A 16,673-nucleotide genomic window follows, 5' to 3' on the forward strand; every position below is an offset into this window, starting at 1 on the left:
ACAAAAAAAAGAAAAAAAATCAGTCCTCAGGATACTGAAAACAAGTGTGTGTATGTGTGTGTATATAATTCACTTTAATCTGAGAGTAAAATAGGAGGCAAATTATATACTTGGGTCTCTTCAAAAAACAATTTTCTTCCATAAAATATACCTTTAACAGGCAAAATCAATTTCTCTTCAAAATGCCTGGAAACCTTTTGATAGAAGGAGGAACACCAACTCCAATGTAATGAACATAAAACCAACTTACTCAAGTTGTGATTGTCCTTTTTTTGTCTCTCTTTGGCCAACGCTCTCGCTTCAGACTCTGTGGGGAAAATACATGCTGTGCATATGAATGAAGTTATTAGAATTCAGAACCCTTCAAGGAACACAGTGGTGTAAACTAAAAAAACACTTCATTGTCTAAACAAATGGATGTTTATCTGACTTAACTATAAATAAAAACAGAGTTTAAAAAATTTTTAACTTTGAATCAAAGACTTCATTTTTTTTTCCAAAAGCAATATATACCCAACAAATGCAAAAACTTAGCTTCTACAAAATGGTAGAAGACCAGTTACAAAGATGTCTGACAGGCTGGAACGACAGGTATGAACAACAAAAAAATAAATAACCAGAGATTATGAGAAGTTGCTGTCAATAGAGGATTGTCAGCAGTCAAATTTTTTTTTTTCAGGCAACAGCACTTTTCGGTCTTTCTTTGATCTGTTAACACTGAGACAGAAACTGAGGCAAGAAGCTCCTAAACTGGATCTCTAACTGGTTCACGGAAATGAATTCATTATTTAAGAACTTTGAGCCAGGTTCCATCAGAACCTGTTAGAATGAAATGATTCAATGACTTCTAGGGCAACTATTTACTAGTCTGAGTTTATAAAAACAAAAATAGGCATTTGGGACAGACGCATTGGGTGACAACTCCATTTGATCTGTTTGCATAGCAACTCTGGTGCGATCTCTGCGATAAGGGATCATTTGCTGCCTTACAGTAAAACGAAACAAAGAAAAACAAATCAAGTTGCTTGACTAATCCTGGGGATTCGGGACTCCTCTGTTAGTTTCCTTTCAGAAGTGATATAAAAACATGACACTATCATAATTCAGAATTGTATTTAAAAATAGATATCTTTTTGGCATAATTTATAGCATATTTATTATATTATTACAATGTATAACAGATTATGAGGTCAGATTTGCTGACTCGTAAGCCCATTCTATTTTGTGTATAGCATACTGCTTCCCGAGCTATCAGTGTTCAGAACCTCATTTCTTTTCCCTTTACTCCTTTTCCTGCCATTTTACCCTTGTCCAGACTGAATCGGTCATTTTATAAGATACCAGTGACTCTAGAGGTATTGTCTGTTACACCTGCTTTTTAAAAAATTTAATAAATGTACACCCTCTTCACCCATTTCTTATATCCTCTTTCCCCCTGCTGCTGTGGTTTCTTTCTGAAGAAATAATCATATACATAATTCAAAACTCCATTTTACACTCAAAAATTTTATGCATGTCACTCTAACCATATTTTATCATTATTTAATACAAGTTTCATTTAGCTATGTTTTCTAAAACTTCATTGTATTATTACTTCCTGGTATGATATCTATGTGTTTGTTGGCTTTTGATGGTTTTTATGTATTTATTACTCATCTTTTTAAAAGCCAAATCAATGTCTCTTTTTTTTTAATGTCTTTCTCCTGCCACAATTTTCTGAACTTTTGTTTTTGTTCTTTCAAAGACACGCTTGAATAGAACAGGAATTTTTTTGCACCAAATCTATATTCCATAGTCTCAGTCTGTTCACCAAATCCTGTAGGACGCAAGGATCAAATAATAAAAAGGGCTCAGATGAGCTGAAGGCCATAAAATCCAGCAGGGTAGAATGCCAGTTCTACTGCAGTTTCATTGTGTTTTAATGGCCAAATGCCTTCCCTAAAGCGTTAAACAAAAATGGCGAAACAGGTAATTTCACACTTGCCTCAAGAGCAAACGATACCCACTGCTCTATTTGATAAATTATTTCTTCAATCTGAGTGAATCTTTTGCATGTGATAGAGCAAAAGTAACAGGAAGCATCTTAAGAGGTAAGAAATATGGCCTTAGTCTGTCCCAACTGTGGGTCTGAACGTGTGTCAAAGGAAAATTCAGACCAGAGTTCTGAAACTCAAATGCTACTAAGGGCCAGGAAAAATCCAGACTGGGAGCCTGCTGCTGTCACCCCAAAGGGGACAGCGGCCACAGACACAATGATGGCACTCATGGAGGAAGGCGGGGGCCGATTCCCAGCATCTCAAGTAATACTGGAAACCAGGATTTCCAAGTATTAATACTCCACACTAAAACACAGCTCAAAGTCTTAGCCAGACCTAAAAACATATGTGTGTGAGTTGGAAATAGTTCTGGAGGTCACGACTTGGATAACTTTGCTGAACAGAACACGAACCAAAAACCTCCAGTGAGAGGCACATTTGCTGAGTATTTACCTGTGAGCTCCCTTTTTATGTTGGGAAGGTTGGCTGGGCAGGAGTTACTGATGGTGAGGCCTGGGGGTGGCAGGCCTTGATTTCCATAAAGGTCAATCAAGTTTCCAGAGACAGGTAACTGGAAAGAGAAAAAAAAAAAACAGTAACGGAAATGAATCATTGAATGATTCCTAAATTAGTCAGCTAAAACCCATATCCTATTCCAGACTGTATTGACATATATACACCATTGATACCAGGTATAAAACAGAAAACTAATGAGAACATCATGCTGACTAGCACAGGGAACTCTACTCAACACACAATCAAAAGGAAGTCCAAAAGGGAGCGGACAGATGTACATGTGCAGCTGGTTCACTGTGCTCGTCACCGGAAACTAACACGGCAGTGTAAAGCAACTATACTCCAAGAAAAACTAATTTAAAAAAAAAATGATTTCATTTAAAAAATATTCGTTAATACAGGAAATGAGATGTTTACCATTTCATTCATTCACAGATATATGGTCTCCTTAGGGGTTCCCTTAGAGTCAGGAAAGGAGGCAGAATCTCACACACATCACATCACTATACAACCCATTGGATAGGTTTATCGTGAGCATCGAGACAAAGGATAATGTGGTGAACTCATTATTTATAGCATCAAGTAGCTTATGGTAGATGTTGAGTAAATACTGGCTATTATTATTATAAGTTGTGTTCTATGTGGCATAGCTTTGTAGCCAAGTCCGGTTTTGCATCAAAGTCAACTTTCTTCCTTCCTTTTCTTCCTCTCTCTCTCTACAAAGCAAAGTAGTGAAAAGTGTTTTCTTATTGGAAAAGAAATGGTATCCTTACCATTATACTAAAAAGGTATTTTCCCTGAAACTGAAATCTTTCACAAAGCCACAAGAGGGAGCCCACTGACTTTCATAAAAGAACAAAATGATAACACTTAAAAAAAAAAAAAGAAATATTGAGCCTTTCCAAACGAGCTTAAGAGTGTTTGTCTCTTGTTCAGAATTTAATATTTTTCAAGCAGTGACTCTGTTTTATCCCAACAATGACTTCCCTTTGTCACGTATGCATTTCCCTGTGACTAGCTCTTTGCTATGAGTTTGATGTACCCAGTTTTATAAACATGAGATCCAAGACACTTCCCTTTCCCACCCCCTGAAATAAAGGTCTAAGTATTAATTGTTGGGAAACAGTTAAGTGATCTCACTACTTCCATGGCAGAAACTTCCCATTTCCAGCTTAACTCGAATAATTTCTGAAACTATCATTACCAGATGAGAGTTTATGTCTTTCAGCTCTTCCTTTACTCGATTATACACTCTGAATTTTTTACTGAGAAAAGTAAATGTAGATAGCATTTAAGTATGATTAAAATACTCAGTAACACAGATGTACCTGGTAGAGGCTATATCACAATATAGCATGTGTCATTCTTTCAAATAACCACTAACATATAGATTAAAAGATACCATGAAATAAAGATGGAATCAAATGTGCTTCCTCCATTGGCACCCACCAGGTATCATATTCCTGTCATGACTTCTAATGAAACACTCTATAAGCTAAACCCCTAGCTAGAGAGATGGGAAAGACTGAAGAGAAGAAGATGTTTTCCAACAGGTTAACATGACACTTGCTCTAGTATGATTGGGGTTGGGGGCTGTTCCAACAGACAGATCAGCAGAACACATCTCTCTTCTCCACTCAGTCTTCTGTTCCTTTGTGAAGACAGCATCTAAATTATGCATATGAAATGGATTACACATATCTCACTATACGTACATATGAAAATGTGATAATGTAAAATGCCCTTGAACTGTATTTCAAGGGCCTCGAGTTAAGGAACTGATAAAAAAGTGACCATGATTACTAGCTGTCTTTTCACTTAGTGGTTTTATATGAAACAGGTCATCTTCTCAGGTCAGCCTTGCCCTGTGAGTGTTTAGTTTTATTCTTGTCCAACTTAATACAGCAAAGTGAAAGAGGCTCAAATGTCTCAATACAGCACTGCAGAGTCAGAGAGTCAAAAGTTATAAAGCTGGTATGACATCTGGTAAGACTTCGAGATTCCAAAGCTTTAACCTCCTCCTCCTTTGTTGTTGCTCAGTCATGTCTGACTCTTTGAGACCCCATGGACTGCAGCACTTCAGGCTTCCCTGTCTTCCACTGTCTCCTGGAGTTTGCTCAAGTTATCTTCCTATCCTTCTGGAATTTCAGATTTGGGAAGAACTATCGGGTATTAATAAACCAATAATGTGACTTGAGATTCAATGGCACAAGCTAAAAACAATTATTTCCATGGCTTGAGAAATAAAGATCACATGTGCAGACTGTGTGCAAAGCATGCAACTGTGTTGTTAGGATCATTTGTTAGGAATAAATAATAGGCAAGTGATAAATACAACTAACTTTAAAAAAACCTCTAAGTTAGCACTGGATCCATACTGAACAGATATGTTCTATTATAAACATCTCCAGGATAAGAATATATTTTCTAACCACAATCTAAAGGAAGATGTTATGTGTACATATACTTAATAAATACAGACTCACAAAAAGAGAAAGAGAGGGTCAAAGAATTGAAAACTGGGATGATACAAAGAAAGACGCAAGGGGACAAGTGGAAACGGGAAGACAGAGACACAAACACAAGACTGGGGGAGAGAGAGATGAATGGACAAGTCGGGTGCAAGTGGGGAGAACTCAGAAAGAAATGGATTGAGCAGGGGTTAAAAACTACAGAGAAGACTGTGTGGACGGACAGCAGGGCTGACCAAAAAGAGAGATGAATTAAAATCTCTGGAACAAGACGCCTTATCGGGCAACTCCACTGAGGTCAAACATCATTACTTCCAGTTGAAAAGGCAGCTTATAACCCTCTGGAGAGTTCTTGAAAAGATTTCTCGCTTAGGCAGCTTTTCCAATCTTGCTGGTTAGGAGTGGGCATCATAGAGCCTGCTGGGATATTTTGCTGAGGAAAACTTAATTTTGTGGGTGCCTACTCTGAGCCAGGCACAGAGGTTAAAAAGGCACTCTGTGTAACTTATCATGCTGACTTTACAAAAAGGAACATCAAGGTATTACTCTGAGTGCAGGTTTTTGATAGGAGGTTAACACTGCATGTTAATTGTATTATTGGGAGGAGGGCAGGCTCAACCTGCTGATAATAATCAATTAAAAACTGCAATTTTCAATTAATCTCCAAATGAACCTGAGCAAATAAAAACCCTAACTGTGGGTACTCAAATTTGAGTAACTGTGGGTACTCAAATTTACAAATGAACAGTGCAGTCATTTACATCCTGGGCTAAGGAGCCAGTGACTCAGGTTAGAAGCTGCCTGTCTCTGACCCGCCAAATGATATTAAACGCTGTGAGGTGAGATGTCCCTCTCTGAAAAGTAGCAGTCATATCATCCATCTCACAGGGGTTTGTAAAAAGTAAAGAAGATAAAGTGGGTGAAACAGGTGGTGCAGTGATCAAGAATCTGCCTGTCAATGCAGGAGATGCGACTTCGATCTCTGGGTTGGGAAGATCCCCTGGAGAAGGGAAAGGCAACCCAATCCAGTATTCTTGCCTGGAGAATTCCATGGACAGGGGAGCCTGGCGGGCTACAGTCCATGGGGGTCACAAAGAGTCGAACATGACTGAAGACGCACGCACAGTGAAACAGAGTACCTGCTTTTAAAGTGACTGATAAACTGTTTCATTGTTCAGTCACTCAGTTGTATCCAACCCTGTCCACGGGGATTCTCCAGGCAAGAATACTGGAGTGGATTGCCATTCCTTTCTCCAGGGGAACTTTCCGACCCAGGGATCAAACCCGGGTCTCCTGCATTGCTGGCAGCCTCTTTACTCTCTGAGCTACCAGGGAAGTCACAGTTTTTGGGCAGTCAAACTAATTTTCACTTTGATTAACAGAACTATCTGCCATATGAATTGCCAAGCATCCCGTGGATTGCAATGCAGATCTAAGCACAGAAATGAGGCGATGTGTGCGGCTAAAGTGACCACTCCATATTCCAAATATTTTTCCATTGGGGGTGATTTTGCCCCTTTTTCCCAGGGGACATTTGTCACTGTTTCGAGACATTCTGAGTTGTCACTGTGGGATGGCAAGGTGTGAATGGCCTCCAGCGGGGAGAAGCCAGGGATCCTGCTAAACATGCTATAACAGACAAGACAGTCTCCATAACAAAGGATTATCCATCCCAAATGTCAACAATACCAAGGTTGAAAGACTGTTCTAAATGATGGCTTAGGCTCTTTATATTAACAGCCATTACTTATGAAAGCTACTCAAAGGGAGGCTGATTAAAATAATATGGATTTCTAACTAAAAATCAGTCTCCTAGCCATGCAAATTTAGGAAAAGACACACTGGTTCCCTTTATCATTTTGAAAAATTCCCCCATAAACACAGTTAACTTCATTACTAGGTCAAAATAACACTTTTAAAGCTAAGGAAGAAGAAGCACACCTTCTGTTAACATGAATACATTGTGTCTTTGTGGGGTTTTTATCCAGCACATTAACCTGATGGACAAGATTTCACTTCCAGTGCCCGAGCTATACAATGGACAGATAAAAGACACAGTCCAACTAGGACAAATAAAGAGAAGGTAGACACATGTGCGTATGTTCCCTAAACTTTGTCTGAATCAAGTTCTTCAATGTTCTGCTCCACCAAAATGAATATTTTTCCAAGTAAATGATAATTGCAAAATGTTATTATTTTTTTCTCCCTGGATGGTCCCCTTCTCTGAATATCAATTAAGTACTGTAAGCACAAGTAAACTGGGACTTTTATTCTTTGTTTGCGATGGTACAAGAGGGCCCTTGTGATCTCAGAATAGTTATTTCTAGACTCCAATTCCCTTAGGATAGTTCCCTCTCTAGGATAGTTTCCTCTCAAAGTGTTCCTTCCACTTTATTTTTCAAAGCAGTTAACTTGAAATAGACCATTTCAAAGAACCAACTAAAAGGAAAAAATGCCCAACATAAAGAATATTAAGTTTAAACTCCACTGTGGGGAAAAAATTACAATGTTAGTAAAGTTGCAGTGGTTCTATTATTTAATTCTAACAACTAAAACCCAATTTGACCAAGAATAAGAGCTAGTAACTAACATTTAATGACGGCATAGGTTCTGTTGTTTTAGATGCTATTATGATCCCCATTTTCCAGCGAAGGAAAGTGAGGCAAAGACAAACAACTCACTCGAGTATGTATTGAATTCAGATGTCTGGCTGAGAGTTTGTGTTCCTAACTTCTGTGTTACAGTGTCTTTCTGCCAGTTGTAAAATGCCGAAATAGTTCATTGTGGGAAAGTTCTGATATGGAGACCACAGAAGAGAAATGGGACTAGGACAAAGTCAGTGACCCCTGAGGGTGCTGCAGGTTATTCTTCTCTTGACTGGGAATTCATTAAAGACTGCCCTGGGGATTCCTTCTTATCTGGGAACTCCCCTGAGGCAGTCTCTCTGGTTCTGAATTCTCCTTCTCCATTCACAGTCTGAAGTGGTCTCCTTTTCTAAGCTTGTAAGCCCAGTGAGACCAGGAAGGAGACCTGAGTCATCTGCATCCGCAGCACCTCACCCAGCGCTGGTCACATAGGAGGCATCTAATAAAGGCTACATCAATCTTAAAGCGAGTTCACGAGCAATCGGACTAGGATATCTATTCCAGGGTAGACTGACCAAGGAGACATGGGTATTCAATCTAAAGGTCATGTCTTCAGAGGGTTGTCACAAGGACAGGTTCTCCACGATGCAAACTGGGATCCACAACCACAGAGAGACTCACTATGGGAAATATTTCCATTATTGAGCATGATATTATTCTAACATAGAACAACTCTAGTTGGCATAATACAGGTGCTGAGTGAATATCACCCAGATAAAATACTATCAAAATTATTTAAACTATAATAAATTATATAGAATAATTTAGACATTGTTGAGTACAAGTTATGTTTCCAATGCTAAATGCTGTACATACTTTAGGGTTTCCTGGGGCGCTAGTGGTAGAGTCTGCCTGCCAATGCAAGAGACAGGGGTTCGATCCCTGGATCAGGAAGATCCCCTGGAGAAGGAAACAGCAACCCAATCCTGTATTCTTGCCTGGGAAATCCCATGGACAGAGAAGCCTGGTGGGCTACAGTCTGTGTGGTCACAAAAGAGTTGGAAAGGACTCAATGACTAAACAACAATTCATAATTTAGGAGATGACCATGTCAAGGAGAAACAATGATCAGTTCCATTTTACAAATAGGGAAATGGAGGACTTCAAGAAACTAAGTAATGTGCAAGGTCAGGCTGTAAATGGCAGACTTAGGATTTGAATCCAGGTCTGATAGTAAATCTTCAACTCCCAACCACTGTGTTACATTGCTTCACTTATGAGTGTGGATTTGGAAGCTTTCAAGAAACTGAAAGCCTGATATTTTGGAGGGGACTATGAAGGATATACAAGAGAAAATTAAGGCAGTGAGTACTAGGTTAGATCAGATGACATCCGAGGTCCTCATCACTGGGGAAAATTTTTTAAAAAAGAATAATTTAAAAGAATCATGTCAATCTTATAGTTCTCCTGAGTATGCGCAGGTATCCATTTGATGCCACTTGAAAATTACCACCCTTGTCAGCAAAGTTCTTCTGAAATTTGCAATGACTTGGCCATTGCTAATTAGTGCTACAAGGGGACTGCTGAGGCTGCTAAGTCGCTTCAGTCGTGTCCGACTCTGTGCGATCCCATGGATGGCAGCCCACCAGGCTCCCCTGTCCCTGGGATTCTCCAGGCAAGAACACTGGAGTGGGTTGCCATTTCCTTCTCTGATGCATGAAAGTGAAAGTGAAGTTGCTCAGTCATGTCCGACTCCTAGCGACCCCATGGGTATATTTAAAAATTATAAATTCCTGAACGCAAGCTCCTCCAAGGTTTTTGCTCATGTTCATCCTAGGATTCTGACTACTGACAAGCACAGTCTGCCTCACGGGATGCATAAAGCTGAAAACAAGAAGGATCCACAGAAGCTGACCCAGGGCTCAAAGAGGGTGGGATGAGTTTGGCCTGGAAACAGTTGCTAAAAAAAATATTTAGTTCTTTCAAAACAGTGGGGGGCAGTTTAAACGGGTAGTAAATTAACAAAACTAAGCAATCTAGTAAAAACTCAGAGGTTTTGAGGAGAGTCCTTACTCCTCAAGACTTCAAGAAGGTGACTTAAAGGACTGGATCAAGATAGAAAAGAAAACGTAACTATTAAAAAAGTGGTTTTCTAGGGATTTTGGTAAAAATAAGTAAAAGCTACCACATTCCCTTGCCAAGGAAATTTATCATTGGAATTTAGTCTTTAAAAAAAATTCTGTGGTTAAAAAAAAATATGATCTAAAATTCACCATTTTTAATTAAGTGTAAAGTTCAGTTGTGCTAAGTATATCCACATTGTTGGGCAGCACATCTCTGGAACTTTTTCATCTTGCAAATCTGAATTTCTATAACCACTAACAACTCCCTTTCACCCTCTTACCACCATGGAAGTTAATCTTTTAAAAACCAATTACTACCCTGTTTGGGAAAAGCATCTTAGGAACTTGTGTAGAAATTAGTGATTTTTACAAGATGACTGCCCTCATCTACTGATCCTGGACTTCAACTGCAACATTTCCATCCTCCAAGCAATCTTGCTTGCTTCAGACTGGCTCCCACAATCCAAACCAGCTCTGGCCAATCTATCCTGTAACTGTCCTGAACTCACTGGTTTGTATATACTGATAGATTTGGTCGGTTTGTGTCAAGTCTGAAGTCAAGGGGAGATTCTGTCAGCAACCAGAGTCCTCTGCCTAGTCCTGAATGGTAGGTTCTTCCTCCAATTCCAGGTCTTGTCTCCTAAGTGTATAGTTACACCACCCCCTAGATTGTCCAGCTGGTGAATATATTATGCAGTGTTAAATATATTGCATCCTTAAACCTGTTTGTCCATTTTATTTTCATTTCAAAAATCTGAACAGAAGGCTAGCATATTCTTGAACTCTTGGTAAAATTTAAATGTTAATAAAAATAGTATACCCCCAAAAAACATACTAATTACTAAAGAATACGACAGTCTCATGGCACTGCTTGTATAGAAAACAGAAAAGGATGGGACTAGGCATTCAAAGATGTACCGTGTCCCAGCCCTGACACATCTAAGCTGTCTAACCTAGGGCAACACAAGCTAACCTTTCCTAACCCTAAAACAGAGGGCAATGATAGCATCCCAACATGACTCAAGGAATTCCTGCAAGAACCGAGTAAGACACAAATGGATGGAGTGAAAGAAGATAAACTCTACAGGCAAGGCTCCAACTGCAGAGAGGAATACTCAATAGAGAAGAGCAAATATGACCCCTGCTTAATGAACTAAAATTGGAATAAATTTGCCATTGAAAAGGGGCAAACTGAACGTCACTTAATCACCTGTCAATAGTAAGGGATCTCCTTTAAAAAGTGCATTATGTTTTCAGGCCGACCAGAAAACCACTGTAAATAAAATAGCACACGGTATTTCCCCTGGCAGCAGTGTACCAAGTTGGGCATCAGATGTCGAGGGGAGTTAGAAAACCTAGCATGTTATTGAAAGTGAACTTGGACTCTAGGGAATGTAGAGCTTTATTATGGGGTTACTGATAAACTCACGAGAAATTCTGAATTTCTAATATGTGAGTCATTTATCTGTGATCTTGAGATATTTCTCTGCCTCATGAATTAACTTCTCAATGAATCACTTACAAAGAGAAACTGAAAATTCAGGAACAGGGAAAAAGCACTGGAAATAATATCTCAAGCTTTTCTTTTAGAAAAATAAAAAGATCACCAATACCGTATTTGCCATTTGCAAGGCGGGATCCATCAAGCCCAGGATTTCTTCATTATAACTTGACTCTAGGCTAATGATGTCATCAATTACATCATCCATCTGAGGGAAAAAGGCAATGGAAGAGAGACAGATATAAGCAAAAACTGTGCAAAGCAATTCAAAGAGAGATCCACAGTCTTTCCTAATCTAAAGAAGTAACACTCTTTAGTTAGAGTCTAAGAGATAACTGTCCTCTTCCTCTCCAAAGGAGTACATTATTGAAGACCATTAATGCTAACAGGCGATGAGGAGGATGCTATATGCAACCAGCACATACTGAGTGATTACTAGGTGCTAGCCACGGTGCTCGGGGCTTTTTATGGACTAACTGATCTACCCTGACAATAACCCTACCAGAGTAGGTGCTGTTATTACAGCAACTTTTCAGGTGAGATACATGAGAAGCAGCTTGCCCAAAGTCACACATCGAAGAAGGGTTAGAGCCACAGTTTGAACTATGCTTTCAACTGTTGTATAAAACTGCCTGCCCTAAACAGGAAAGAGGAACCAGGAAACTTCACCTTGAATGATAGCTGCCTTTTCCTTTTCTCATCTAAATTTATATCCAGTACATTTCCCACACCTTCCTTGGAGTAAAATAACCCACAGATGGCTATTCAACCTTTCGTTCCCATAGTGGTATGTGGGGCACTGTGGCTCCCAGGCCACTGGTTAGCCCTGCACTAATCTTACAATGACTTGTAAACTAAGTCTCTCCTTGTATGCCTGCCAGTGAGCTTGGCACTCCCGGAGGAGAGCACCAGGACGAGGTTATCATTACAGTCGTGGAGCTGACGTTCCCTCTAGATCAATTTTATTTCTGAAGTACCAAAACATCAGTCACGATAATAAACAACAGTGATTACATGTGCATTGCAGCAGTTGCAAAGACAAGTCTGTGAAAACATTTCTTCGTAAACATCTTATGTATTTGATCTACTTGGTGTGTGTGTGTTGTGTGTGTATGTGTGTGTGCACACGTGTGCGCGCATGCACACATCTGCTTGGGTCTTAATAGTGCTTCACAAGTACACAGTGAAATCTCAGAACTCAGAGGGATGCTCCTGTGTGCCTTTTTGCCATAGTTAAAGAAGACAGGCTTCAACATCATGGGGCTTGTCAGAACCCTGGCTCTCCCGCTTTCTGGTCTGGATCATTGCCCCTAATCTTTAAGAGTCACAGTGTGCCAACCTATAAAATGGGGTTAATAATACTCATGCCCTTATTGGATTCTTGTGAGATTTCAGGACAAACCATATGAAGTGCTCACAGTGCCAAGAATACAGCATACATTCAAAAAATGAGTGTCACTGAGCGACTCCAGAGAAGAATAAACGGAGGTCAGTTTTGAGTAGCTGCCAGTACTGTTTCCTTTCCAGGCACACCAACTATACCTTTAAGAGATGACTTTCCAAGTGAACTGGTAAACTGGAAAATGGGCCAGAGGACTTATGAGCAACCTTTCTTTGTAAATGTTTAATCTTTTTTTTTTTTTTCCAGGGAAAGGAAATTAGTGGCTTTGGTGTGACAGAATTTTTTAAATAATTTGTTCTCTTATGAAAAGAGTCATACATGTTGATAAAAAGCAAAAAAAAAAAAATTCTTCCTCTTATATATCCATGCACACATTTTAAATATACAAATATAATTAATATATGGATGTAAAGAATTTTTTAAATAATTTGTTCTCTTATGAAAAGAGTCATACATGTTGATAAAAAGCAAAAAAAAAAATTCTTCCTCTTATATATCCAACACACATTTAAAATATACAAATATAATTAATATATGGATGCAACATAATTTATATATCCATTAAACAGGATGTCACAGAAGAACTTTTCATTGCTTGGTAAAATATTCATGAATTATCATTAAATGAATAAATAAAGTTTCCAAATATATTTTCCATGAGATTTCATTTTGTAAAACTATATAGATCTCAAAAACATACACACATCTTGGTTTTACAGATATTCTGGCCAAGCTGCTAACCCATAAATTTGTATAGCATACTTTGATGATGGTATCTAAATGAAGTACAGCAGTTTACATTTTATTTATTAAAATGTATGTATTTTAAGCACTGTTTAACACCTTACGGCAACTCAGGGGAAGATACATTTTAGTATCATTCCCTAGTAGTTTTTAAATCATGAGACATAATGAAGAAAACAGCACTGCTCATAGCTTTCTCAATTGAAAAAAAAAAAAGATCAATGGGGGGGGGGGGGTTGCAAAAATCCAAAGTCATTAGGAAGGTGTGATGAGCCACAAATATAGATCCTCATTACAAAGTGTTATATCCTTGGGCTGCCGAGTCATTCAGTACCTGCATGCACGATGCTCGTGAGTGTGTGTTCATACTTGGGCATTCGCTCTCCGCCCTGTTTTGCTCTTCGAACTTATAAAATCCCTGCAAAAACACAAGCAAAGTCAGCCCATGACTTGGATTTGCAAATGACTGTTCAGTGACATATTCACATGAGGTTGATGGCGTAGCAACAAGATGAACTAAGCTCTCCAGTAAAGTGGAATGTGACCAAGAAATGAAATAAGGAAGGAAGAACTTCCATCAAATCAGTTTGACAGATGACAAGCATGGACAGAGAAAAATAAGATGGTTGGTTTGGGTAAAAGGGAGAAGTCTTAGTCCCTCTAGAAATTAAAATCAACCAAACTTTAGAAGGGTTACCTCTGAAGTCACGTGAACATTTCAGAGGACAGTCAAACTCCATTAAAATGATGCTCATCATCTCATAATTTGGAAATAACAGGCACTAAGTCACAACTTGCCTTTTAGGTACGCTTCAAATTTTGGTGCCACAATTAGCTTTGAGGTATGTTTGAGTCTTGTCTCCAACCCAGCCTTTATAAAAAAAGCAGCTTTCACCAGCAGCAGCAATTTATTAAGGAAACTGAATTCACCCAGCAAGGAAATCTTTGCTTCTCTGGTAGATTCTCATGTACTATATTCTTCCAATCCAGCCATGCACACTCTGTGCTTTTTTTTGTTTTTCCTTTCCAGCTCAGGGAGAAATAAAAATAATATTCCAGACATTCACAGCAAGCGGAACTTCTAAACTGCCTGTGCGACACCTTTTCTATTTTTACTGCCCCTTTTCCACCTTCCCTTCTCTCCCTGCATTTTCAATGCTTTGTAAATGGAAAGGCATGGAAGAGAACACTCAGCTAACAAGAGGAAACGGGATAGGAGGCAAAGGGTCCTCGCCTCCGGGTTCTGCTCCGAGGGGGCCAAGTCCCCTGCCCAGAGCCATAACCCAATAAGCCAGTGACGGGGAGGAGAGGCTGGAGGATGACAGCTAGCATGGGGAGTCTGGGACAAAGGCCGGTGAAGGTGGCCACGCGGACAGACTAGAGTCCACAGTCAAGTGCAGGAGGGAGATCCAACAGACAGTCATTCAGTGTAAGAAAAAGGAGAGGGGAGGAGACATGAATTACCTCTTTTTCACAGTTGGAGTTAAGTGTAAGCATAGCCATGGGGCTGTTGGGTGCGCTGCTCCCCGGCACTGGTGGCATGACATGGTCGCCAGGCTGGTTTGGACATGGCAAGCTCAGGACTTGGTTGGCATGTTTATTTGCTAAAGTGGTAGAAAGGTACTGCTTTACCTGCTGCCTTTGGGCTTGCTGTATGTGGTACTTGGTGGGGTTTTCGAGGTGGGTCTGCACCTGAACATAGCCATGGAGGGAAGAGAAGAAAGTGTTGTTATTGGTGAGGTCTGGACAGCTCTTCTTTTCAGGCACAAACATGAGACAGGCCAGTCCGCCAACAGAATAGATTATTAAGCCCCTATTAGGTACCAGGCACTGTACTGATGGATTTTGCTATTACTGAAAGTTTAAAGGCTAACTCTTCGGATTTGGGTTAATACCCTGCCTGGTTTCATTTCCCTGCTAATTAACAGTCCATCTCTTTAAAATCTTGTGCCCTTCTTCTCATGCGTAATAGCTAAAAATCTGCAACTATTTGTAGGGTAATAATTTTCTCAAACACACCTGAAAGAGTTTATTAAGATCAAAACAATAATCCAGAAGAAGGTGTATAACTTATTTCAGTTTTCTTTGGCAAATATAACAGCTTTCTGTTTTGTTTAAAAAAAAAAAAAAAACTCCTTTAGAAACAACTATAAAACGGTTGTAGAACATAAACAGAAACATTCTGATGATTAAATCAACCAGTTGCAGATTAATTCCTCCCACTTTCATTTGGACATGAGTATTCAACATTTTAATTAAGACCTTAAACTCAACATAAAAAGCAGTTCCACATGAAGTAGTTTCTTTCAAATACAGAAAACACTTGTATAGATGTGTTTGTTTGTTTTTCTTTTTTTTTTTTTCCTTTGGACGTGTTTTTAAAGGCATGCTTATTAAGCCACCCAAATATTTTCACCTTGTTTCTTATAAAACATTAATAGAGAATATGAAGCTTTTAAACAAAACCAATGATACTCAATATAGTCACTTTTTCCCTGAGAAACACAATTTAATCTTACGAGCTATGAATAGAAGTCATGGGGAGAATACAGCCACGCACAAGGGGGAAAAAATCCTACTAATATTTACCCTGTTCACAACTACATTGGATCACTGCTTATGGCATCAAACAATAAACAACATTAAATGGGAAGACACGTACCAACTGAAAACTGTGTGTCTGCAACAGTAACACGAAAAGGTGAAACACTCGATTTATTAAGTACATTTCAGAGGCTGAATATAAGAATAAAGCTCACCTGATAGTGATTATATTCTAGCATTTCCAGCATAACCACGTTTTAGGTGGCCCCAATCCAACGAGAAACAGTAGACTATTCGTTCCCTCTACTCTCTGTAATTCCGATTCGTAGACTGGCATAGAGAAAGCACTACAAACAAGGTGTCCCAAGACACCACCGGAAACTTCATCACAGCAGCCCTGCTTATAATAACCTAAGCTAATTAGTTATGCATGTAAAAAAAAAAGTTCACACAAAGGGCTTTTTTTTTTTTGGAAGCCCTATGCGTTTGCCCTTAAATATTGATATCAACCCCCCCATCCCACCCAGCTTGACGTCATGCTTTTTTTTCATAAATATAAAAGAACCTTTTTTAAGGGATGAGCTATCAAAGTCAAACTCGCTGTCAGATCAAGGCCAATTCACTATTCATCTTTAGTTCCAGTAGTATTAATAGACAATGCTATTTCTCTTTCAGCAATAGGTTAAGAGCTAGATGCCCTCTTTGGAGAACACTGCCTAAAAGCTACACAGAGACTTTTCTAATGGTTGAG

The 16,673-nt window shown here is 39.1% G+C and overlaps 1 protein-coding gene across 6 annotated transcripts in view; it reads right to left on the bottom strand.

Annotated features, from left to right (window-relative positions):
• Positions 1 to 16,673, bottom strand: part of MITF (melanocyte inducing transcription factor) — a 221,828-nt gene that overhangs the window by 18,763 nt on the left and 186,392 nt on the right. For 4 of the 6 annotated variants that reach the window (XM_061128094.1, XM_061128093.1, XM_061128096.1 and 1 more), the window contains exons 3-7: positions 14,843 to 15,070; positions 13,713 to 13,796; positions 11,345 to 11,440; positions 2,490 to 2,607; positions 251 to 307 (exon numbers count right to left, since the gene is read on the bottom strand). In XM_061128094.1, the coding sequence (XP_060984077.1) occupies positions 251 to 307; positions 2,490 to 2,607; positions 11,345 to 11,440; positions 13,713 to 13,796; positions 14,843 to 15,070 (583 nt within the window). The remainder of the gene's footprint in view (positions 1 to 250; positions 308 to 2,489; positions 2,608 to 11,344; positions 11,441 to 13,712; positions 13,797 to 14,842; positions 15,071 to 16,673) is intronic. The other 2 variants (XM_061128095.1, XM_061128098.1) reach the window with 2 other exon arrangements.

The sequence above is a fragment of the Dama dama genome, chromosome 24 (genome assembly GCF_033118175.1).
Source record: "Dama dama isolate Ldn47 chromosome 24, ASM3311817v1, whole genome shotgun sequence".
Classification (NCBI taxonomy): domain Eukaryota; kingdom Metazoa; phylum Chordata; class Mammalia; order Artiodactyla; family Cervidae; genus Dama; species Dama dama.